The 22,304-nt window shown below is 39.7% G+C and overlaps 1 protein-coding gene across 5 annotated transcripts in view; it reads left to right on the top strand.

Moving 5' to 3' along the window:
* Positions 1-21,068, top strand: part of LOC126376234 (optomotor-blind protein) — a 135,986-nt gene extending 114,918 nt beyond the window's left edge. For 3 of the 5 annotated variants that reach the window (XM_050023502.1, XM_050023505.1, XM_050023503.1), the window contains 4 exons: positions 5,960-6,118; positions 7,213-7,289; positions 18,388-18,524; positions 18,822-21,068. In XM_050023502.1, the coding sequence (XP_049879459.1) occupies positions 5,960-6,118; positions 7,213-7,289; positions 18,388-18,524; positions 18,822-19,384 (936 nt within the window). In that variant the 3' untranslated portion in view covers positions 19,385-21,068. The remainder of the gene's footprint in view (positions 1-5,959; positions 6,119-7,212; positions 7,290-18,387; positions 18,525-18,821) is intronic. The other 2 variants (XM_050023506.1, XM_050023504.1) reach the window with 1 other exon arrangement.
* The last annotated feature ends 1,236 nt before the right edge of the window (positions 21,069-22,304 follow it).

Here is a 22,304-nt window from a genome sequence, read left to right as displayed (position 1 = left end):
TTTGGAGCCAGGGACAAATATTTTAGGTACTTATTAGGTATTACTTATCTAAATCAAAATTCATTTTATATTATTCAGGCAACGGGTTTAATGATTATAATCATGGTACCTACTTAAACATAATAGTTATGTTTGGTATTCTTGTAACACCTGTTTTTAGACTTCCGACAAGGCTGAATCGCATGCGAGTTTTTTTTTGACGTGACTTATTGTAGATTTGCCGCAGATGGCATTAACTACTTGGCCGGACAAATGGGGAGCGCTGAAGGCTCTCACCCGGTAATCGCATGCGAGTGTGTGCCTCCGCGCTTGGAAAAAGTTGTGTCAAATTAACATTTATCGAATGACGATGGCAACTTAAAAAAGATTAAGATGACCAAAGACTAGGCTGTATGGGTTAAGCTCCCTTTGCATGCCTTATTTTTGAAGTGGTGTGCCACGTCAATGATGTTGAAATGATGTTAAAATCTTTTGGTGAGTTTTTTGTGATTATTATCTCTGAACTTTGGCTAAAATGAGTTCCACATGTCCATGACAATGGCTTAATCTCACTATCTTTCTTTCAGTGTAAAACCCTCAGAATAATAATAACTGTAAAACCACCTAAAAATCATTGGCTTAGTACATTGACTATCGATTATGCTGTTATACCGTCACACGTAATGTGGTTTACCTATGTTTCCGCGTCTTAACGGGGTAGGCAGACCTATAATATGTCGTTTTGTTGCAGGGTTCAAAGTCCAACTTGGATGTCTATCTTCAAGGGCTACCTGGGGAGTTCCCCATTAAGATAATGTTGTGCTTACACTCGGAGTAATTGTCTTCTACATCTACATCATGCTTTTTGTATAGGACCTGCTATCCAGCGGTTTGCTTCATGATTTTGCCTAAGACCTGCCGTCCAGGCACTTAATATATCACTTTTTGGGTGAAACTTTAGCGTTTAAGTGGTTTGACTAAGCTTTGCTTGATTGTAATAACAGGATTATTCCTAAATTTGTGTTATCATGAAATAACCTAGACATGCTAAACTCTTTGCCGTATAAGAAGAAGTAATGTTAATATACCTTTTTATAAAAGTGAAATTTTTAATTCCATCCCCTTTGCTTTGCTTGCAATGGGAGAGTATCATGTTCAAGGCGCCCAATCCTACTCTCTATTTTTTTGCACTCCATTAAGATCCCTTTTATTCTCTGAGTTCGGCAACTAACACCTATGCCCTGGGACCAACCCTTTCTCAATGCCCTGCCGACGGCGTCCTAGAGGTAGGGTGGGCTCATCCCCACACAGAGGCTACGCAGGAAGTTTCATCCTTCGAAATATCCATTACAAGATTTTTAAAGCAGAATTTAACTTAACGAGGCCTATGTTTGCGCCAGCCTGTATTTACATGATAAATGTACTTAATTTTTTTTTTCAATATTCTACCCCTTCGAGGATACAGACGTGATGCTATGTTATGTCCTTTATTCCCTGTAGTTCTAACTGATCAGTTCTACCGTAGAACTATTGTATTATTTCACAATATAAAGAAGGTATAGGTCTTTTTAAAACAATGTTTATAAAAATATATTACCTATTATATCAAAATGGAGTTTCATTAGTTGCAGCCATTTTCTCCACATAAGTAACTATAATTATTATGTTTCTTAAAAGGTAAGTAGCTAGGAAAATAATAAGAGGAAAATTAATTGTAAGTATTTGTCTATTTAAACCAAATCATAAATAAAAAGAATAGGTCTAATACTACTACTTATATAAAAACAACGAACTGAAAAGTATAAGAAAACAGCAAAACAGTTTTTACCATAACTGTACAATAACGTCAAAACTCGCTCGACGTAAAGGGAAAATAAGGCCACTCGCCGTAAAGAGAGTCGCCGTAGCGCGGGTCGCCGTTCGGAAAGTCGCTGTCAACGCTACAATTCATTTCATATCTCATAATATTAACGCGATCCAAATGAATAAATATTTATTAAATAAAATCGTGCTAAGAAATATGCACGGGTGGTTTCAATATGGGCAGAGATTCACAGCATGGCATACTAAACATTATTTTGCATACAAACACATATTTCTGTTCACTGTAGACAATAGTATAATGTATTGTATGCATTGGACGTTATCGGAGCATTTGTAAAGGCAAGCGGTACTATATCTTAAAGGTATTTAGTATCGAACTAACACGCCGATACATTACTTAAGTATTTCCTTTTAATAGGATTACGAAAGCGGTATATAAAGCGAAGGTTGATGGTAGGGCTGGCAGAGGAAGACCTAGAAAGACATTGACTAAATTGGAGATGTCCTTAGAAAAGGTTTAGTACGATCTACTCTGAACCGGCGTGCGTGTATGAAGCGATTGATGAATGTGGAGGAAGCAAGAGAAGTGGGTCAGGATCGAAGCAAATGGAATTCCATAGAGTCTGCTTACCCCGGTGGGAAATAGGCGTGAGTTTATGTATGTAGGTGTATGTATGTTCAACACTTAACAATTAGTTCCAAACACTTTACCTTAAATAAAAAAGAAAAAAGAAACAATTTGGTAAAAAATAGCCACCGAATTTGCTAGAGGGGACATCTGAGGTAGAATTAAATGATAATGTCCTGTAATTTGGTAACGTGGGGTCACACACTGTGTCATTAGGGTGACAAAGCCTCAAATTCTCGTGGATTCATGACACATTTCGTTGGGTAATATTTTAGCTCTTTAATACTAGGGCGCGGACATTCGAAGTTTTTTTAGGAAATTGACGGTTTGAGTAACAGTAGCGTTTATCGGATTCAATATTTAAGAAGTGAGGGCATGTTATGTTGCAGGTCACGATTTAAGTTTATTGTTATTAAAGGTCCGGGTTCAATTCCCGATTGGGACATTTTCGAAATCACTTTGTGAGACTATCCTTTGTTTGGTAAGGACATTGCAAGCTTGAATCACCTGATTGTCCGAAAAACTAAGATGATCCCGTGCTTCGGAGGGCACGTTATGCGTTATAACTGGTGTTCAGAAGCCTTAGCCAAGTTGAAAAAATGACAATCAACAGTGACATAAGATGTCAAGCTCCCCCCCTTACTCCTCAGCGCCTTGAGACCATTTAAGACTAAAATAAGACCCAGAGGGGGTGAGGTCAGCGCCCGATTCGAATTAGTGCGGGGGGAGAGTTGTCGTTCCATACGTAGGGTGGTATTAATAAACGAATCTCAGCTGAGACTGCCCTCAGGATCATGCTCGAGTCTCTGTTTTTATATGACACATTGACATGATCTTGAGGGCAGTCTCGAAGCTGAGATTAGTTTATTAATACCACCCGTAGTATTATTCTTGCGTCAGACAGAGTACTGCGGTGCGGAAGGCAAGAGGGAAACCACTGCCATATTTTTCCCTAAAAAAGTAGCATGGAGAGTTAGGAGAATGCTACACCGACAAGAGCGTTGCTCTTAAATTAGTGATGATGAGTCTTATTCTATAATCTAAGGCCTCGGGTTCGAATATTTTTCGATCGTTTCTGTCGTTAAGGTGGTCAAAAAGGCCACATTGCAGCAACTCATCTTCTCTCGTGTGGGTTGTGAGGTCGATTACCAACCTCATCAACCCTGGTGTCTGTACTATTGAGCCGCCCCTGACATGACTCATGTAATGACTACTTACATACATCAGTAAGTAGTTACCGGGACCAACGACTTAACGTGCCTTCCGAAGCACGGATCATCTTACTTTCGGACAATCAGGCGATCAGCCTGTAATGTCCTATAACCAAATTAGGGATCGCAAAGTAATTTTTGTGATATTTCCCCACCGGGATTTGAACCCGGGACCTCCGGATCGTGAGCCTAACGCTCAACCACTGGACCACGGAGGCCGTTCAGCAACAATATTACTTGTACATGCGCAAATCTCAAACTGCAATATTGCGTTTTTAATTCTCCAACTTATTCATCACATCACTAATTACATAATAACCTCATTTGTCCCCATTAAATTCTCCTTACCTTCAAAACAGCACAGTGATTCAATTAAATGGATTATCTTCCAATTGCCAAGTGATTGGTTTCCTACGGCCATGATTATTCTTTATTCTACGGCTGTAGCTTGACCGCGGTCCTCGTGCATCTTTCAGTAGTATAATGACGTGTAATGACTTGGAGTGGGAGATTGCTGGTTTATAGCTTTCTTTTTTACGGCTTTATGTCTCTACGTACTTCAGTCGATAAGCTCAGAAGTTAGATGCCTGGGTAGCAGTCGAGCAAAAACGAACACATAACATAACATAACATAACAAATACTTTATTGCACAAACAGGAAAAAACAAAATACAAAACAAAAGAGAAATAGAATAACACAAACACACAAACAACACAATAGTAGAACACCCGTATTTTATTAACAAATGTCGCTAGCGTATATAAAAGTAAGCGCGCAATGGAAATAACTGTCAAATTGTAATATTGCTTTCTTACATGAATTGCTTCGATGTGGCCATTTTAACACCCAGGTCAGATTCAGAAAGCGCCTAGTTGGACGTGATGAAGTTACGTATGTTTCTGATTATGCGAAAAATTTTATTATTTTAACATGTAACATAACGTAAATCTCAACTTAAGATACCAAAATTCTCAGCTGAGGCCGAGTGGAGGAAGTTTTGAGTTAACATCTCAGAATATGGGTTATAATCGTGTAATATCACAGATAACTTCTTATCGTCAACATCTTAAACTAGTTTCCATTCCGTCCCTATTCTATTTCTTGTTATTATCAAACACAAAAACATTTTACGTATCATTGAATCGATTTACACCTTCACGTCAACCATATTTGCTTTACACAAAAATAAAAAAATACCACCATGACAGTAATTAAATGCTTTTAACTTCAAAATGGCGGGCGGCACAGGTGCTCACAGGTGCAAACGAGTCATAAATACCGAATGATAAATTATTAACCTGCAAAATGTTTATAAAACAATTATTTTTATCAATTGAAAGCTCACAGGGATGTTATTATAACGTCAGTTGTTTTAATTGAAATTAACACGCGTCGGCACTTCTGATAGAACGATGAATAAGTAATTATTTTTTCAACTGTACTTAGTTTACGTTGTTTTTATTTAGTTAAGTATTCTTCTTCTTCTTCTATCGTGTGGGTTGTGAGGTGGAATACCAACCTCATCAACCCTGATGTCAGGGTCATTACTGAACCGCCAAAGGTCCCTGACATGGCTCATGTAACGACTACTTACTTACATCAGTAAGTAGTAACCGGTACCAACGGCTTAACGAGCCTTCCGAAGCACGGATCATCTTACTTTCGGACAATCAGGTGATCAGCCTGTAATGTCCTAACCAAACTAGGGACCACAAAGTAATTTTTGTGATATATCCCCACCGGGAATCGAACCCGGGACCTCCGGATCGTGAGCCCAACACTCAACATTCGTTAAGTATTTACATGCTGCATAATGAAACATAGCCTTAAGTTTATGTTTACTTGACCGACTGCTATTTTTAGGGTGTATTGTTTGTTTAATTATGTTTGGTGTTCCATCTTCCTTGTCTCCGGCCAAGTAATTAATTCCATTTAAGGCAGACCTACAATAAGTCACATAAAAAAAACCTTTTTGTAAATACCCAGAGTTGTAACGTTTATATTTTAGTTTTACACATTTCGTTATAGAAGATAGAGACGATGAAACACCATCATCATACAAATATTATGATCCTACTTTTCCTCCCTCCAAAGAGTAAAACCACATGATATCTCAACCGCCACCAACTTTCCCGAAAAAACTCACCTGCCAAAAAATCCTCCAACCTGTTCCACTTTTCCTCCAACCTGTTCCACTTTTCCTCCAACTTGTTCCACTTTTCCTCCAACTTGTTCCACCTTTCCTCCAACCTCCTCCGCGGTTTCCCACCCCACGTGACCCGAAGCTAACCGATCAAGTTCCTAAGCTGTCTGAAGTGTGTCACGCAGACGATCCTGAACTCGATGCACAAGTACCAGCCGAGGTTCCACCTGGTGCGAGCCAATGACATCCTGAAGCTGCCCTACTCCACCTTCCGGACGTACGTCTTCAAGGAGACGGAGTTCATCGCTGTCACGGCTTACCAGAATGAGAAGGTAAGATTTTGAAATACTTACCTTACCAACTCGAAACGCTTTTTCTAGCTTCTTCTAGCTCACTACAGATGTCATGTCTCTTAGTCTCAGTGGCTTTATACTGACACCAGGGTTGCTAAGGTTGGTTATCCACCTCACAACCCACATGATAGAAGAAGCTGCATCGTGCAAGATGAAGATATCTTCCGTTAATAAAATAATCAGAAGACATCTTGCAGTCACTTTTGGTACGATCTTAATGTGATGGTCTACAATCTTAAAAAGGACATAATCTCTGTCAGGTTTGATGACACGCCCGGGAAGATAAACAGCTGAACGAGTTCTGTTTTTTATTCGCTCCCATCAAGCGTATTGTAAAAGTGACGCAAAATCACCTAGTAAATAAAATGATTTAGTAGGAGGCAGTGGAACGAATTCAAGAATTGACAATTTTTTTTAATCTCATCTTAAAACCTCTCCAGCTGTAAACATAACGTGGCATCACGCCTGTAACCCCAAAAGGGTAGGCAGATGTATATTACACCCACTACTCGCCAGCTATGTTTAAGTCCCATGTAATAGATTTCCACTTTGAAACCATGTCACATTAACTTTTTTGCAAATGTAACCGTAAGTCTCATTAAATGTCAAATATGATAGTGCGACAAGGTTCTAAAGTGGGTACATGATATTGCTCATGACTGTATACCCACTCGCCAGTTAGATTTAAGTACCATGTAATAGGGAACAAGCCCATTGCCATAAATCGAGCACAAATTTTGGGAAACCACGTGATTTCTATGATCCAAACAAGATATGAATAGAATAAGAATAAAATAAATTCATTGCCAGTAACAATTTACATTTGCTATAAGAACTAGGTAATTATGAATATTACGAATACGGGCAAAAGGAAATGGCTCAGCTTGTGCTGTGACGAAGCCATGCTAGGACGCCATCCAGCGCTGGTTTCCAGTCATTTCCTCTTCCTGGGATATTGTGTGGAAGGTCCGAACGAAAGGCCAGTATGTGCAGAGTTCATACTCTGCTACAAAGTATTATTGATTGATTGAAATATTTCCCAACTTGTATCTAACACAAATCTTCGTTTTCAGATAACGCAGCTGAAGATAGACAATAACCCGTTCGCGAAGGGCTTCAGAGACACCGGAGCAGGCAAACGGGAAAAGAAGTAAATATCTAACCCTTGACATTTGATTAGATTAGATACATTTATTTCACATTTGGTTGTACAACACATTTAGATACAATACAAAACGGTAACAACATAAATATGATCGTCGAAAATGATAACAAAAGAATAAAACATAGAAGATACATAACATAAACAGCCTATATACGCGTCCCACTGCTGGGCACAGGCCTCCCCTCAATCAACCGGAGGGGGTATGGAACATACTCCACCACGCTGCTCCAATGCGGGTTGGTGGAGGTGTTTTTACGGCTAACAGCCGGGCAAGCACGGGAAACACGGAATCGTCTTACTCTTTCGAACAATCAGGTGATTCAAGCCTGAAAAGTCCTTAGCAAATAAAGGACAGTCTCACAAAGTGATTTCGACAATGTCCCTATCGGGAATCGTGAGCCTAACGCTCTAACCACTAGACCACCGAGGCTGTGTGATAGAAGATAATAAATTAAAATAAAATGTCACAAGATATTAAATCAATACAATGACATGACTAATATGAGTAATAAAATAATTATGTTTATAATTTATAATTATATTTGAGCTCACAATTGCTTACAATTACAAAAGTAAGTGCGCATCAACATTAGTCAAATATTCGTTTTTAGGAGAATTATCTGCAATGTGGCCTAACCCTATCTACTTTTCACACACACGAAAAGTATGTTATCTGCTATGTATATACACACATAAACTCACGCCCGTAATGCCACAAGTTATCAAAGACAACTTGCAGCCACTGTTGATACGATGTCGTAAGCTGGATATGATAAACCTTATGGTGATAAGGGATCAGCCTATCGCTTATAACATTAGTCCATCATGTGAGAGGACACAATCCCTCTGTCGGTTTTTACGACATGCCCGGGAAGACAAGCAGCTGAACGTGTTCTATGTTTTTTATTTGCTCCCAGAACAGCATAGAAGCAAATCTGCAAATCTCAAAAAAAAAAACTGCTATGTACATACTAATACACCTCTCTCTATCTGAGGATACAGGCGCCATGCTATGCTACTAAGCGGTCCGATCCAAAAGCGATTAAGATTCCAAACTTTGTTCATCGTTTATTCGTAATCGACAAATGTAATTAGGTCATTTACGATTAAAAAAAAACACGAAAAGAGCACCTGCTCTTTTAAAATCAGTAAAGAATAGACCGAAAATCCTCACGTTAATAACGGCCTTCGTGGTCCAGTGGTTGAGCGTTGGGCTCACGATCCGGAGGCTCCGCGTTCGAATCCCGGTGGGGACATATCACAAAAATCACTTTGTGATCCCTAGTTTGGTTAGGACATTACAGGCTGATCACTTGATTGTGCGAAAGTAAGATGATCCGTGCTTCGGAAGGCACGTTAAGCCGTTGGTCCTGGTTACTACTCACTGATGTATGTAGTCGTTACATGAGCCGTGTCAGGCCTTTGGCGGCTCAGTAATAACCGTGACATCAGGGTTGATGAGGTTGGTATTCCACCTCACAACCCACACGATAAGAAGAATGATACTAATGAAAAATCTTGTTCAAATTTGTAAATAAAAACTAATTTTACAAGTAGGTCAACTAGGGTCAGTGGTTTCTTTCCCCAAGTCAAACCTTTCCTTTGAAACAAAATAATCTAACCACTATATCATTCAACGTGAGCAATTGAACATGCTCTAATTTGCTTTAATAAGCATAATTACTTAATTTCGGTCTAAAATCGTTCCGTTCTTGACCTCCCATTGCTTGTTTCCAGCCTTTCAACTGTGTGATTGTAGCATTGTTTCGACATTGTTTATTTACCATCTTTATATGTCTCCAGTTCCACTGTGCAGAAGACCAGAAGAGAGTTTCATAATCAAGTGTCTAGAAAGGCCACATTGAAGCAATTCATCCCGAAAATCAATATTGCTATTTGACATTTGCGCATTCTCAACAAATGTCAAGTAGCAATATTGATTTTTGGGATGAATTGCTAGATTGTGGCCTCTTTGACACTCCAGACACCATTGCGATTCATGTCCATCTTAAGGATTACTGAGTACTGGGGAGTTAAAAATGCAAACAAATTTCGAATAGCAATATTGCTTTTTAGATGAATTGCTTTGATGTGGTTTTTGTGACAGCCCAGTACTTAATAACCCTTAAAATGGATATGATGAATCGCAACGGTTCATCGTGTTAGACAGGACACAAACAGTTTGTAGGTTTTTACGACATGCCCGGAAAGATAAGTAGTTGAACGCTTAGGTCTAGCATAGTGAACCTCAGCACAGAAGAATGACGCGACGGAACTTAACTGATCAAAACATAAACTAGATAATGAAACACTAAAACCACTTCCAACTTATAAACACCCAACGCGAGTCTGCACCGTAATCTTATCAAATGAAAGTTAAACTTACATTGTAGAGTTCATTAAGGAACGTTGTAGGTGGCATTCATAACTAAAAGCCGGGCGAAAGATTAATGACGGTAAAAACTGCCGAGTGTTTAACTAAAGTTAACAGCTAACGAAATTAGCCTCGTATCTGTGGATCTCCAAATTAATTAGGCCGAACCCCTCCGAACGCCGCCGACAGCGCTCGGCGCCTTTCGAAATTCAAATTAAACCAATCCGGCGCCTCCTTATTCGTGTTCCGGGTTTAAACATGGCGCGTAACGGCTCGAAATGGCTCCAGTCATTCGACTTGGCGCTTTTTTCCAGCGTCTTTAGCGTGCAAGGGAGAAAATTGGATTTCCGCGATAAAATCAGCTTTAGTTTTTTTTTTCGCCGCATAATTTGCTATCGCCGAGGGATAGGTTGCGGTTCCGCTAACTTATTTGAAATTCCAACGAGAACTCAATTAGAAGGCAGTGTGCCTTCCCGTATTGATCAATCGTGATGTTTATTTAATTTGTCCTCTCTTTAGGTTTTCCTTTCCGTCTATTTAATTTGAGCTCACTTGAAAATTCTCCATAGACAGAGACTCTCTTAACTAACAGAAGTGCACCCTCATTTCCGAGGTGAAAATTACAGCGTACAAAAAATTAAAGCGGGCCTTTAGGGGTCAATTATTATGTAAATATGGGGACACGTCCGTCGTTTTGTGGCAGGAAAATCCCTAATTCGCTTACACGACATTTTGCATCGGAAACGGTCATGCAGCTTCCGAATTAGAGGCAGGACGCGGTCTTTACAAAATGGCGGCGGCGGAAGCGCGGGACGTGTGTCGTGTGACAAACGCGCGGGAAAACGAGCGCATGCCGCGAATATCTCATCATTTTCCTTTGTTACCTTGTCTGTGAGATCTTGCGACCAGTGCCAGCACTTCGGGGAAAAAGTAAAAAAGATAATTTACTTATAAGAATTGCATCTGACATTTTAAATTCATTAATTTTCTTTTAACATACATTCACGTCATAGAAAAACGTGACAAAATGTCGCACTTATTATTACATTTTTCTTTATAAATATTCATAAATAAGTTAAATAGAAAAACTTAGTATCTTTATATCGGTACTTTTATCAATTCATCGATATCTTTTATCGATTCATTTATAACAAACATTATATAGAAGGAAAAATTGAAGGGAAGAGAGGAAGGGGTAGACCTAGGAGAACATTTATGAAACAAATAAAAGAGAAGGTGCAGGTCGTGTCGTATCGGGAGGTGAAGGTTTTGGCGGGAAGAAGAGAGGAATGGCGATTACTCCACCGACAAGAGCGCAGCTCTTAAATAGAGAGAGAGAGAGACTTTTATCATTTGGAAAATCATTAATCTTATAAGCTTTTTTACATAAAGTAAGCTTCACATGAGCTATTTTGTTTTCTGACAAATTCAAAATACTGTCTGGTATTTTATTGTAAAAACAGCAATCAACATATCAAAGTACGACCTGAAAACCATTCACGTTCCGAATAGAGATCCCTTTAATAACTTCACTATCAATTAAAGGCTTCTTCGACTCAACTGTCAACTGTACCTACCTATCGTAGTCGGCATCACAAAACGTCGTTATTAAGACATACGTAGCACTAATTAGTCTCCTTTTGCGGTCAAAAGATAAATACATTGAATATCTTCCAGTGAATAGTCGGTTACTTTGATCTAGGTAGAGGCACAAGAGTGAATAACGGGGTATAAAGGTGGTTACTAACGACCTCTGTGGTCCATTGGTTGAGTTACTCACAATCCGGAGGTCCTGGGTTCGATTCCCGGTGAGGACATATCACAACAATTACTTTGTGGTCCCTAGTTTGGTTAGGACATTACAGGCTGATCACCCGATTGTCCGAAAGTAAGATGAAAGGCACGCTAAGCTGTTGGTCCCGGTTGCTACTTACTGATGTAAGTAGCCGTTACATGAGCCATGTCAGGGGCCTTTGGCGGCTCAATAATAACACTGACACCAGGGGTGATGAGGTTTGTACTCCATTCACAACCCACACGGTAGAAGAAGAAGAGTGGGTACTGTGGTCGACATATCTACGTATGTCGTAACGCTATGTTCTAGTATACGCCTGTCGGTTTTCACGACATATCCTTTGGGTCGTGTACTAGGTTCAAGATAAAACATGAAATTCTGATGAATAATATATATATATATATATATATATATATATATTTATATTTAAATTATTTATGAATTTTAAACAACAAAAACGTACTTAAGGTGATGCGTGTCAGTCAGCTAGGTAACGCTGCGTCAGCAGATGGCGTTACTTCTGCATTTTTCGTATTTTTTTCCATTTATTCGTTTAGTGTTGAGTTCTGACCCAGTGAAACGTTAGGTGGCGAAATCTTACATACATTATCTTTAAGTTAAGCTACAATTTTGAAGTATTTACTGCAGATATCATATTAAAACATTGCATCAAAAGTTGGTGTCATTTCAATTTGTGTACAAACACGAAGCTGTCACACACACATGCGAACTAGGTTAGCTATTAAAAGAGATGCATAATTTGAAGTCTACTTCTAACTTCTAAATGGCGCATTTGGTAAAGCAGTCGCCGCCATTCTTAAGTTTCACGGTTCAAACCCAAGTGCATGTTTTAATTGTTTTTACTTTTTGTATTTTTTTTACAATTGAATTTGGCGAACCCGTTTATTTGTTACGGAATTTTCAAAAAGTATCACTTTTACCAGTAATATTATAATTATACAATAATGTACTTTGCACTAAAGTACCTTCCGTAATTTCCGTATTTTTTATTTTGTAAAATTCTAACAGGCATTAATCGCATCAGTGAACATGCGGCTAACTAAAAAACTACTGAACGGATTTTCATACGGTTTTCACCAATGAGTAGAGTGATTCATGGGCGTGCTTTAGGGTATATAATTTATACAAGTATTTGTTGTTTGTATAAAATGGTTCAAAAATGATGATGAATATCAAACATAATTATCGTTACAAATATAGCCGACTTGGAGCTTTCGGCGAAAACGCTGCCTGAGCCCATTGAGATATAACAAAACAACGTATGGTTGAATTGTTCCATTTTTGTAGGTCTACCGGAAAGTCCACAATATGTCATAATAATTATATTGTGTATAAAGAATTGTGTATATGTATTGTATGATTTTACAACTAACGATCACAGCACAGTAATAATAAGGTAGATTTTTCCTAAATTGCGTCGGTTCAAACTTTGACGCATCGCGTTTGAAAGATGTAATAGCGCTTCAGGACGTCCCGCAAGCACGGCGCTGATGTCGCAGTATCCGCATATAATTATTATGACTTGTCATTTAGTTCCAATAAAATCCGCAGGACTTCATACGTATGTCAGTGACAGCTGGTGATAGCATGCGGGACACTTAGCAGCTAATCGAATTTTATGTTGTTTTCGCGCCCAGTCCAGACGACTTGCAGCGCATTTCTGGAGTTATATTTACGCGTGGTGTTTATTGTTAGGTTAATTAGTTCAGGTTAGGACGTTTTTTTTAACGAGGACGTTAAAAAATGACGAGGCTGGGACGTGTTGAAGTAGTATTTCCATATATACGCGGCCTGAAATGGGCCGAAACATCGGGGACCTGAACTGGTTGCTGTCGAACTTATTATCACGTTTTCTTGATTAAAATTCATAAATAAGTCAAATAGAAAAAAGAAAAAAGATTTTCGTTAGTTTTAGATCTGTCATGATGTCTGTGATGTTTGTTTATTATACATAAGATTTTTTTTTTTTTGTTTTTGTTTTCCCCGAAGGGTAAGGCAAAGGGAACTATGCCCATACAGCCATGTCTGACGTATTTTTTTTCTTGATGATTAATGAAATCTCAGAATGAAATGATGAAAGGTGATGATGATGAAACCTAAGCCCCCACCCTCGGAGTAGACTCCTACTCCGAACCCCAAACGAATTAACTCAAAAGTCCGCATAAACTTTTGAGTTATGAAGCGGCTTCCTGACACGAAGCGAAAATAGGCAGATACACTTTGTTTATTGAATACTCCAATATAATAACACTCGCGAATGTCTTCCGACTAACTTAATGCGATCATTAACCACAAAACACCACTTCGTATTAATTATTTAGATTATTCAATGAAGAAAGCAACTGTCCCGTTCCCGTCTCCCGCCAAAAAGCCTTATACATAAGAATTTCAAAATTTATCTTATTTTTTTTCCCAAAGGGCAAGGCAAAGGGAACTATGCCCATACAGCCATGTCTTGTGTTTTTTTTTCTTGATGATGATTAATGAAATGATGAAACCTAAGCCCCCACACAGACTCTTACTCCAAACCCCAAACGAAGTAAGCGGCTTGTTGGCGCAAAGCGAAAATAGATAGGTACACTTTGTTTATTGAATATTCCGATTTAATAATACTATCGGGAATGTTTTCCGTCTAACTTAATGTGATCATTAACCACAAAACACCACTTCGTATTGATTATTTAGATTATTCAATGAAGAAAGCAACCTTCCCGTTCCCGGTCCCACCAAAAAGTCCGCGGCAAAGAGAATATAAATAAATCTGTATGTTGGATGGAAAAACAATTAATTATAAATGACTACTATTTAGGCCGGCAAATGCAACAACTTTTTTTTTGATTTGGTTTTCCCCGAAGGGTAAGGCAAAGGGAACTATGCCCATACAGCCATGTCATTTTATGTATTGATTTTTTATTATAATATATGTCCTCTTTTAAAACACGGTACTTACCCATTATTTAAAAATGTTTAAAAAATATGCGTTAAAACAAAAATATTTTTCCAATATTCCTTTTCTCAGATTGTAATATTTTTAGTTTTTTATTTATTCATACAAAATCTCTTTATAAATTGTCACTGACATTCTATTACACTTGTCAAGTAGTCAAAGCCTTTAGAGAAAAAAAAAAACTATCACGCACACACACTAACATTGACACCACTACACGCTCAGCAAATACACTGTAATCTGCACCACTACAAATGTAGAATTGATCAAAATTGAGGGTCTGAAATATGGTACTTCTCGTATTCGGACCCTAAATTTTTGTTAGTTTGCGAAAATAATACACCAAAATATTACTATTTATCGGTTTTATAACAATATTCCTCTATCCGTTTTCCTGTAGCACTGCATCAACTTTTGTATGGAAAACGAATCACCTTAATAATAAACTATTATCTATAGGTTAGGTAAGCGGACCCTGTGAAAAACGGAATAATGCTAGGGAGATCACTACGTCCAAATATAAATGCATATTTTTGGAGGTTTTTGATAGTGCGTTTCGTGTAAGAAAAAAGTAAAAGCTAACATTTTATATTTTTCATTGTTAGTTTGAAAAGACATTATTATTTAGCAGTATTACAATTCCCCAACCCGAGCGTTTAACCCCGAATTCAAATGCGATAGGAAATTCCTGTGAACTACAAAAGACAAAATTGGGGACAGCTTTTATATTTAAACCACCCTTCTAGGGGTTGGGGTAAAAATTTGGTAAGATTACAAGCCGATGCGTCCTACAGTTTACATTGTAACATGGACACCCTAATGTGCACAGTTTAGTTTTAGGGTTGAACGGGTATCAAAAGGGCTTAAGAAATATGTTCTTTTTTGATATTTTATGCTTGTAGTCTTGTTTACACGTTTTTACTTCTACTATCTTACAAACGAATCATCATTCCCTAATGTTATCTAACCTAAAGATTTGACGACCTCTGTGGTCCGGTGGTTGAGCGATGTGCTCACGATCCGGAGGTCCCGGGTTCGAATCCCTGTGGGGACAAATCACAAAAATCACTTTGTGATCCCTAGTTTGGTTGGGACATTACAGGCTGATCACCTGATTGTCCAAAAGTGAGATGATCCGTGCTTCGGAAGGCACGTTAAGCCGTTGGTCCCGGTTACTACTGACTGACATAAGTACGTAGTCGTTACATGAGCCATCGCGACCACGAATGATTCCTTCAATTTCCAGAGTTTCTTAGTTACATGGACAGCTCTATGCATGTTTTTAATTTTTGTGGTATGTCCCCACCGAGATACGAACACGGGACCTCCGGATCGTGAGCCCAACGCTTAATTGACTGAGATATTGTGTTCTTTCTAGCGCAATGATCTATCACCATACTAGTATCATAATATCCATCTTAAAACTATACCGGCAGTTAGTTAAGATTAAATATGAACTATAAATGTACCAGCGAAAAAAATACATAATTTATTCAAAACATTTCGCTGGCAACCCTAAAAGTAAGGGTGGCACAAATTAAATTTTATCAGTCGCGATGAGACGAGTTAATAAAATGAATTTAGTGCGGAACCCTAATCAGGGCAGGATAAAGACACATTAGGGGTCTATGGGACCGTGACCGTTGCTATGGCAAGTTCATACGACAACTTCACCATATGTCCGACCAAGTAGTGCATGTCATGTTGTATCGATTTTCACAACATGCCGTCTAAGCATCTATTTCTATTGTCCCTTTCATGTGTGTTAACTCATATTCATACTTACACAGGGTGTAAATGACATCGTAACGAAAACTTTACGTTCATCGCGACGAAAAATTCCACTTGATATTAACTCAGAATCATCGTCTGAATCATCCCTCTTAGTATTTGTTACGATACATTGTTTTAAGTTTACGAGGTTATTATCATAATATAACCGCGTTAATTAAGAAAGAGGGTAGACAGATATGTCAGCCCGTAGAAAATTATGGATCTACCTACTCCAATCTCATCAGTCATCCCGTGATCATGGCACTTGCTACAGTATCGAAATATCGGGAGTCTCATATCCCCATTTAAACGCGGTAAGAACCCGTTATTATGTGTTTTAATTTGTTACGATGTCGATTTGTCACCGACAAGAGCGTGGCTCTTAAATTGATGATGATGATGACGATGTCACTAACACCCTGTATATTTTAAAAACGTAACACTTCGTTTAATGCAGTCGGGTAAAAAAGCTATGGACTAGCCATAATGACGTAATATTTGAAACAATACGCCAGATAAAGAGGTGTTTGCTCGTCGGCGACAGAAGGCAAATAGCGCTGGGGTGCCGGGTTCGAATCCTTTTTTACAATTTCAACCCGGATTGTTTTACCCGTCCGGTTAGCATATTTATTTGTTGTTACAATGAAAAGGGAGAGTTTCAGGTTTATCCGGATTCGGGGCAGTTTTTTAGGGATGTTTTATAGCGCCGCCTTTTTTAAAGTTGGATTTCATATTGTGAACGCTCAAATTTTGGGCTCGTTACAATAATTACGTAGGTACCGGGTCGATCGTGCACACGTTTGATATGGGCCTTGAAAGTAAGACGTCTATCTAAGACTTCGCCGAGATATGTGACTTGCTCCTCCCAAGGGATTGGCTTGCCAAACATCTTGATGACTTTAAGTTGACGGCGTGACCGTGGCGTGTTATAATAGCCCTTTGAAAAGTACACCACTGCACTTTTCTCCCGGTTTACCTCGATTTTCCATTTGCGAAACCACTTGCCCAAGGCCAATGCCTTGGGCAAGTGGCGGCCAATGCCGCGCGTTGGAGAATTCCGGTCATCGTAACTCGACCACGGCACGAAGAATAGATGGCTGTATCATCCGCAAATAAAGCTAGTTCAGTGTTAGGGGATTTGGGAATGTCACTAGTATACAATGAAAATAGTAAAGGGGAGAGGACGGAGCCTTGTGGGACTCCGGCATGTATCGTCTGGAAAGTCCCTCATCCACATACTTACTCAAAACAAACTAACGCCATTCCCCTAATACACCTAATAACGATATTAAAATCATCTCTTGTCAAACTTTCTCCATTTCCAATAACCCAACCTGCAATTTTCACATTATAAAAATTGATCGAAAAGGGCGTTATGCGGTAGGGCGTCGTCGGGTCGAGTTTCGGCATCATTAGAAGATGATTAACCTTTGTCTACCCCCAAATGTCAAACGATTCACACCCCTGACAAAGTGCATTGGCGCTGTCGCGTCGTTAAACTTTTGCGTTTTCTTTAAGCTCCCTCGGCTGTTTGGGGTTAAAATGTCGCCTTCGGTTGTCAAACAGTTTCTTAATCATGCTCTTTTCTATGCTAAAGACCTGTGGTAGCCTAGATCGCAGGATCAAATCCAGTATGTTAATTGTAACTAATGATTTTCGAATTAGTGTTTATATTTCCCTATAAATACTACAGAACTATGAATCCTCTACTAAATCCCGTGGGACTAAAGAGGCCACATTGAAGCATTCATCTAAAAATCATAAAATCAATATTGCTATTTGACATTTGTTGACATTGGGACTTTTATATGCGCAAATGTGAAATTGCCCTTAACTAATTAATAAATAAGTTGTACAGAGCATGTTCCTAGACCTTTATCTCTCGTCACATAGTCGGCGTAGGGACAAACGTAGAAGAATGTCACACTGCGGGCGCTAACCGTCGCGCTGAGTGTGACAGTGCGCCAGTAGTGTGACGTCCGCCTACATTTCATTATATTACAATTGCTAGCGCCGCGCTGGTGGCGTTGGAGTGACGCCCTGTCACACCAGCTTTGTGTCGAGAGGTAAAGTTTTGTGACAACGCTGTTATAACATTCCTGAGTTGATTTGTTATCCCAGTGTATGCCCTTAGTTCTTAAGTTTGTGGTATTCCTGATAATAACACGAGTAGTCTGTCGGTGTACCGCAGGCAGGCGCTGCTGACGGCGCGGGCGGACGCTCGAGACGAGGATGACGAGCGGCCGCTGGACGTCGGCGGGCCCTCTAGCCCTCCGCCCTCGCACCCGGCCACGCAGCACTCTACTACCTGTGAGTATACTCAATTTATTACAGTTACAAATAAGCAGGTCTACTAGCTTTGGTATCTGAAGTTCTTTTCGACTTCTTCCAAGATATGGCTTGAAGACAACTTCATAAGTGATCGTCAGACGTGACTCGTTTTCATGTGGAAGTATTAATGATTTGGTAGACTTGTATGTACCCTCAGATTTTGATGTTTCGTTGTAAGTTAAAAATTGTTTAGCAATCTTAAAAATATTTTTACAGGTTCTAAAAATATTTTTAAGTGCATAGTTTCTTCTCGCTAATGGGGGTTTCTATTCGCAGCGTGGTTCAGCTCAAACAGCGGTGGCGGCGGCGCGGACTCCGGCAACGAGGAGACCATCGAGGCGGGGTCGGATTCGTCGTGCTCGGGGGGCCCGCGGGCGTCCTCCCCGCCGGCGGGGCCCTCGCGGCCCTCCCCGGCGCCGGACGTGTCCCTCGGCCCCCCCGTGCAGCCCCCGCTGCTGCCGTACCTGTACCCGCCATCGCTGTACCCGCCGCCGTTCTTCCCGCCGCACCAGATGCCGCCGGGGCTGCTGTTCAACCTGCACCCGCTGCTGCAGCAGTACTCCATCCCGCCGCCGCCCGCGCCAGCGCCGGCGCCGTCGCTGTCCAAGGCGCACCGCTTCGCGCCGTACGCGCTGCCGACGCTGGGCTCGGCCTTCGAGCAGGTGGCGCCGCGGGCGCGCTCGCTGTCGTCGTCGCCGGCGCGGCGCGCCGCCAGCCCGCCGGCGCCGGCGCGGGCCGCCTCGGCCGAGCCGCCGCCCGAGCCCGCCACGCCGCCCGCCTCCGACCTCAAGAGCATCGAGCGCATGGTCAACGGGCTGGACGTGGAGCCGCAGGACTGATGGCCGCGCCTGTACATAGCGTGTATTTATATCGCCGCCGCCCCCTCCGCGGGGAGGGGGCGGCGCGTCGTTTTGTATCGTTCCTATTTTGTTTCTGTCGAGTTCTATTCGGGTCGATATTCGTATACTGATGTAAATAGTTAAGCTTGTTAGACGGTTAGACACGAGGTCGACGACCGAGGATGTCACACGGTGACTTTTCGTTCGTCGTTTTGTTGTTCGTATCTTGTGCTTCTGCGACGCCCATAGCCGACCACCGAGCTCCACTCTCTACTCCACTCCCTAATGTACTGAACTCTTGTCGGTTTTCTAATCTTGCATAACCTTTGATATCAATCGTAACAACTTTTTCTGAAACCATGGTCGCCGTACAAGCACAAACAAAAGTTTAAACTGGCACTATAAACCTCGAGGCCATTGCTCTGCGTAACTTTAAAAAAGGAAGTGTCAAATCTGACAGCTGTCAAAAGTGTCGGATGTCAGCAGCAGTAGTGTCAAGGTGTCAAAATGTCTCGCGTGACGTCTGACATCGAATCCACACGTAGTATCGATTACACGATAGTTACATAGTCTCCACTGCAATAGCAATAGGGTTAATATTGTCGACGTGATCAAATGGATCTAATGACGTTATGCGACCTCCTTTTACTTACGAGTATAGGTAACTTTACGAACGTAACAGGAAAAATTTGTGACAACTTCGAAACTTACTTACATGTTCTTATTTTGAAACATTTTTCAAACCGGAAGTAGCGATAAAGGGGTTAAAAGTGAAAATTCTAGATGTGAAATATAAAACATGTTGGCTATTGAAAACCTAACACATTTTTTACACATAGAATGTCATGCGTATTTCCATATTTTGTAAACAACAAATACATGTTTTCAAATTCAACAACACTTTGTATCCTCTGTTTAGAATTGTTTTAATTCAATAACTATTGCCGTAAATGACGTCATTACATCATTTAATGACGTCGAAGATGATAAAATTATTTCATTTCCCACTTGTTAGTAATAAATTAATAATAATGCTTTATTATTTTGTAAATACAAGTTTAAGGATATTTACGTGTTTATTAATAGACATATTTTGAAAATATGTTTTGTCAATTGTGCTGTGAAGTTAGTGTGGGTTACTAACTGCTTTTTGATAAAAAAAAATACTTCGAATATCAGTATATTCTGCACTTTTTCCCGAATTAACTGTACCTGAGAGTGTTAAACGTTATCCAAACACAAAAACAATTAAGAAAAGTGTTTTCCTAACACCGAAAAAGTTGAAAATAGTTTTGACATAAAGCAGCAAGTAACTCCCGCCATATAAACGATTGATGAAAATCTAACTGTAAGTTAAAATTTGTAATATATAGTTGATAAATATTGTAGTTAAAAATACAAAATATAAAATTATAAATGAATATAATTTTCCATGGAATTCATTAAATCTAAGCAAGCATTAAAAGTTTTGATTCGATACTAGATATATTCTTGATTAAAAGTTATTTCCTTTCTTACCTTTAAAAATATTTGTAATTTTGAAAAAAGAACAAGTGATTTGAATTGCAATATGGAAGTGTTAATTTGCCATTTTTCTACAAAACTTTGCTTTGAAAAGAGACTGTAAAACAACATCTGTATTGAAAATTATTCATTAAAATATATAGATAAATCTATTGACAAATTATGGTTGTTTCTTTGATGAGCTGTCAACTCCTCGTGTCGTTTACCGATGTTGATGGCACAGTCATGAGCAATATAATGTACCCACTTTAGGACTCTGTCGCACTAACATATTTGTCATTTAGTGAGACTTACAGTTCAATTTGTCAAAAAAGTTAATGTGACATGGTACCAAAGTGTATACATATTAATGCTCGTGACCGTACGCTGGCGTGATTATGAGAATGGATGTTAAACGTCGACTTCAAGGTTGCCAACAGTATATTTAAATTCCTACCTCCACTCTTCGCAGCCTGTATCCACCCACTGAAGGGTATAGGCCTTCTCTCTTGAAATAAAATAATAATAATCTTAATTTTTAAATTATGGCACACAAAATATTGTTACACGTAATGGAAAATCGTAGAAAGGTGGGTACTGACTGATGTTACGAGGCGTAATGTAATCTGTTAGGCGATTCTCACACTGCCCCGCACGATGCAGCGTATCGCGTGGATGCGTGTTCTTCCGTTGCTTGTAAGTATCTGCGTTTGTATAGGGCGTTCATGCATTTTCTGTGTGTTAGACCGTGCGTGTTTTCTATACAAACGGAGATACTTACAAGCAACGGAAGAACACGCATCCACGCGATACTCTGCATCATGCGGGGCAGTGTGAGAATCGCCTTACACAGCGAGCGTTCGTGCTGTCAGTACAGGGAAATAAGGCGCTCGTAGCGAACATCAACACTGAATTTAAGCACATGACGTAACATATTATGCTCGCTGCGAATAGTACCTACAATGCGCCTCGTAACACCGGTCAGTACCCACCTGAAGAGGATATAAATAAATAAATTTTATTTCCAAACCACAAAAAAGTAGCAAAGTGTTGCTATTAGTAAAATTAATATTCTGTTCGATGTTGCGAACACCTCGAGAAAGATTAATTAATGACGAATGACAGTCGGGATAGCGAGACACTACAAAAATCATCCTTACCGCATATGTGCGAGCGAGAGAGATATAAATCAAACATCATAACAAAGCGTATCTAAGATGCACCTAAGTTCTGAAGGACCGATGAAATGCCCCCTATTCCCAGTAGACTTGCCAGTTGAACCACTGGGAATTTCCTTCCCAATAGACTTACTGGTAGGACCTCTGGGAATTTTGACTTACCAGTAAAACGAAATTCTCAATAGTCCTACTCGTATATTATAGACTTAGGTAATTGATAGACAACCTACATAGTAAAT

This window comes from Pectinophora gossypiella, chromosome 20, assembly GCF_024362695.1.
Source record: "Pectinophora gossypiella chromosome 20, ilPecGoss1.1, whole genome shotgun sequence".
In the NCBI taxonomy this organism is placed as follows: Eukaryota; Metazoa; Arthropoda; class Insecta; order Lepidoptera; family Gelechiidae; genus Pectinophora; species Pectinophora gossypiella.
The sequence above is the reverse complement of the archived record's forward strand: the minus strand, read 5'-3'. Positions and strand labels throughout refer to the sequence as shown.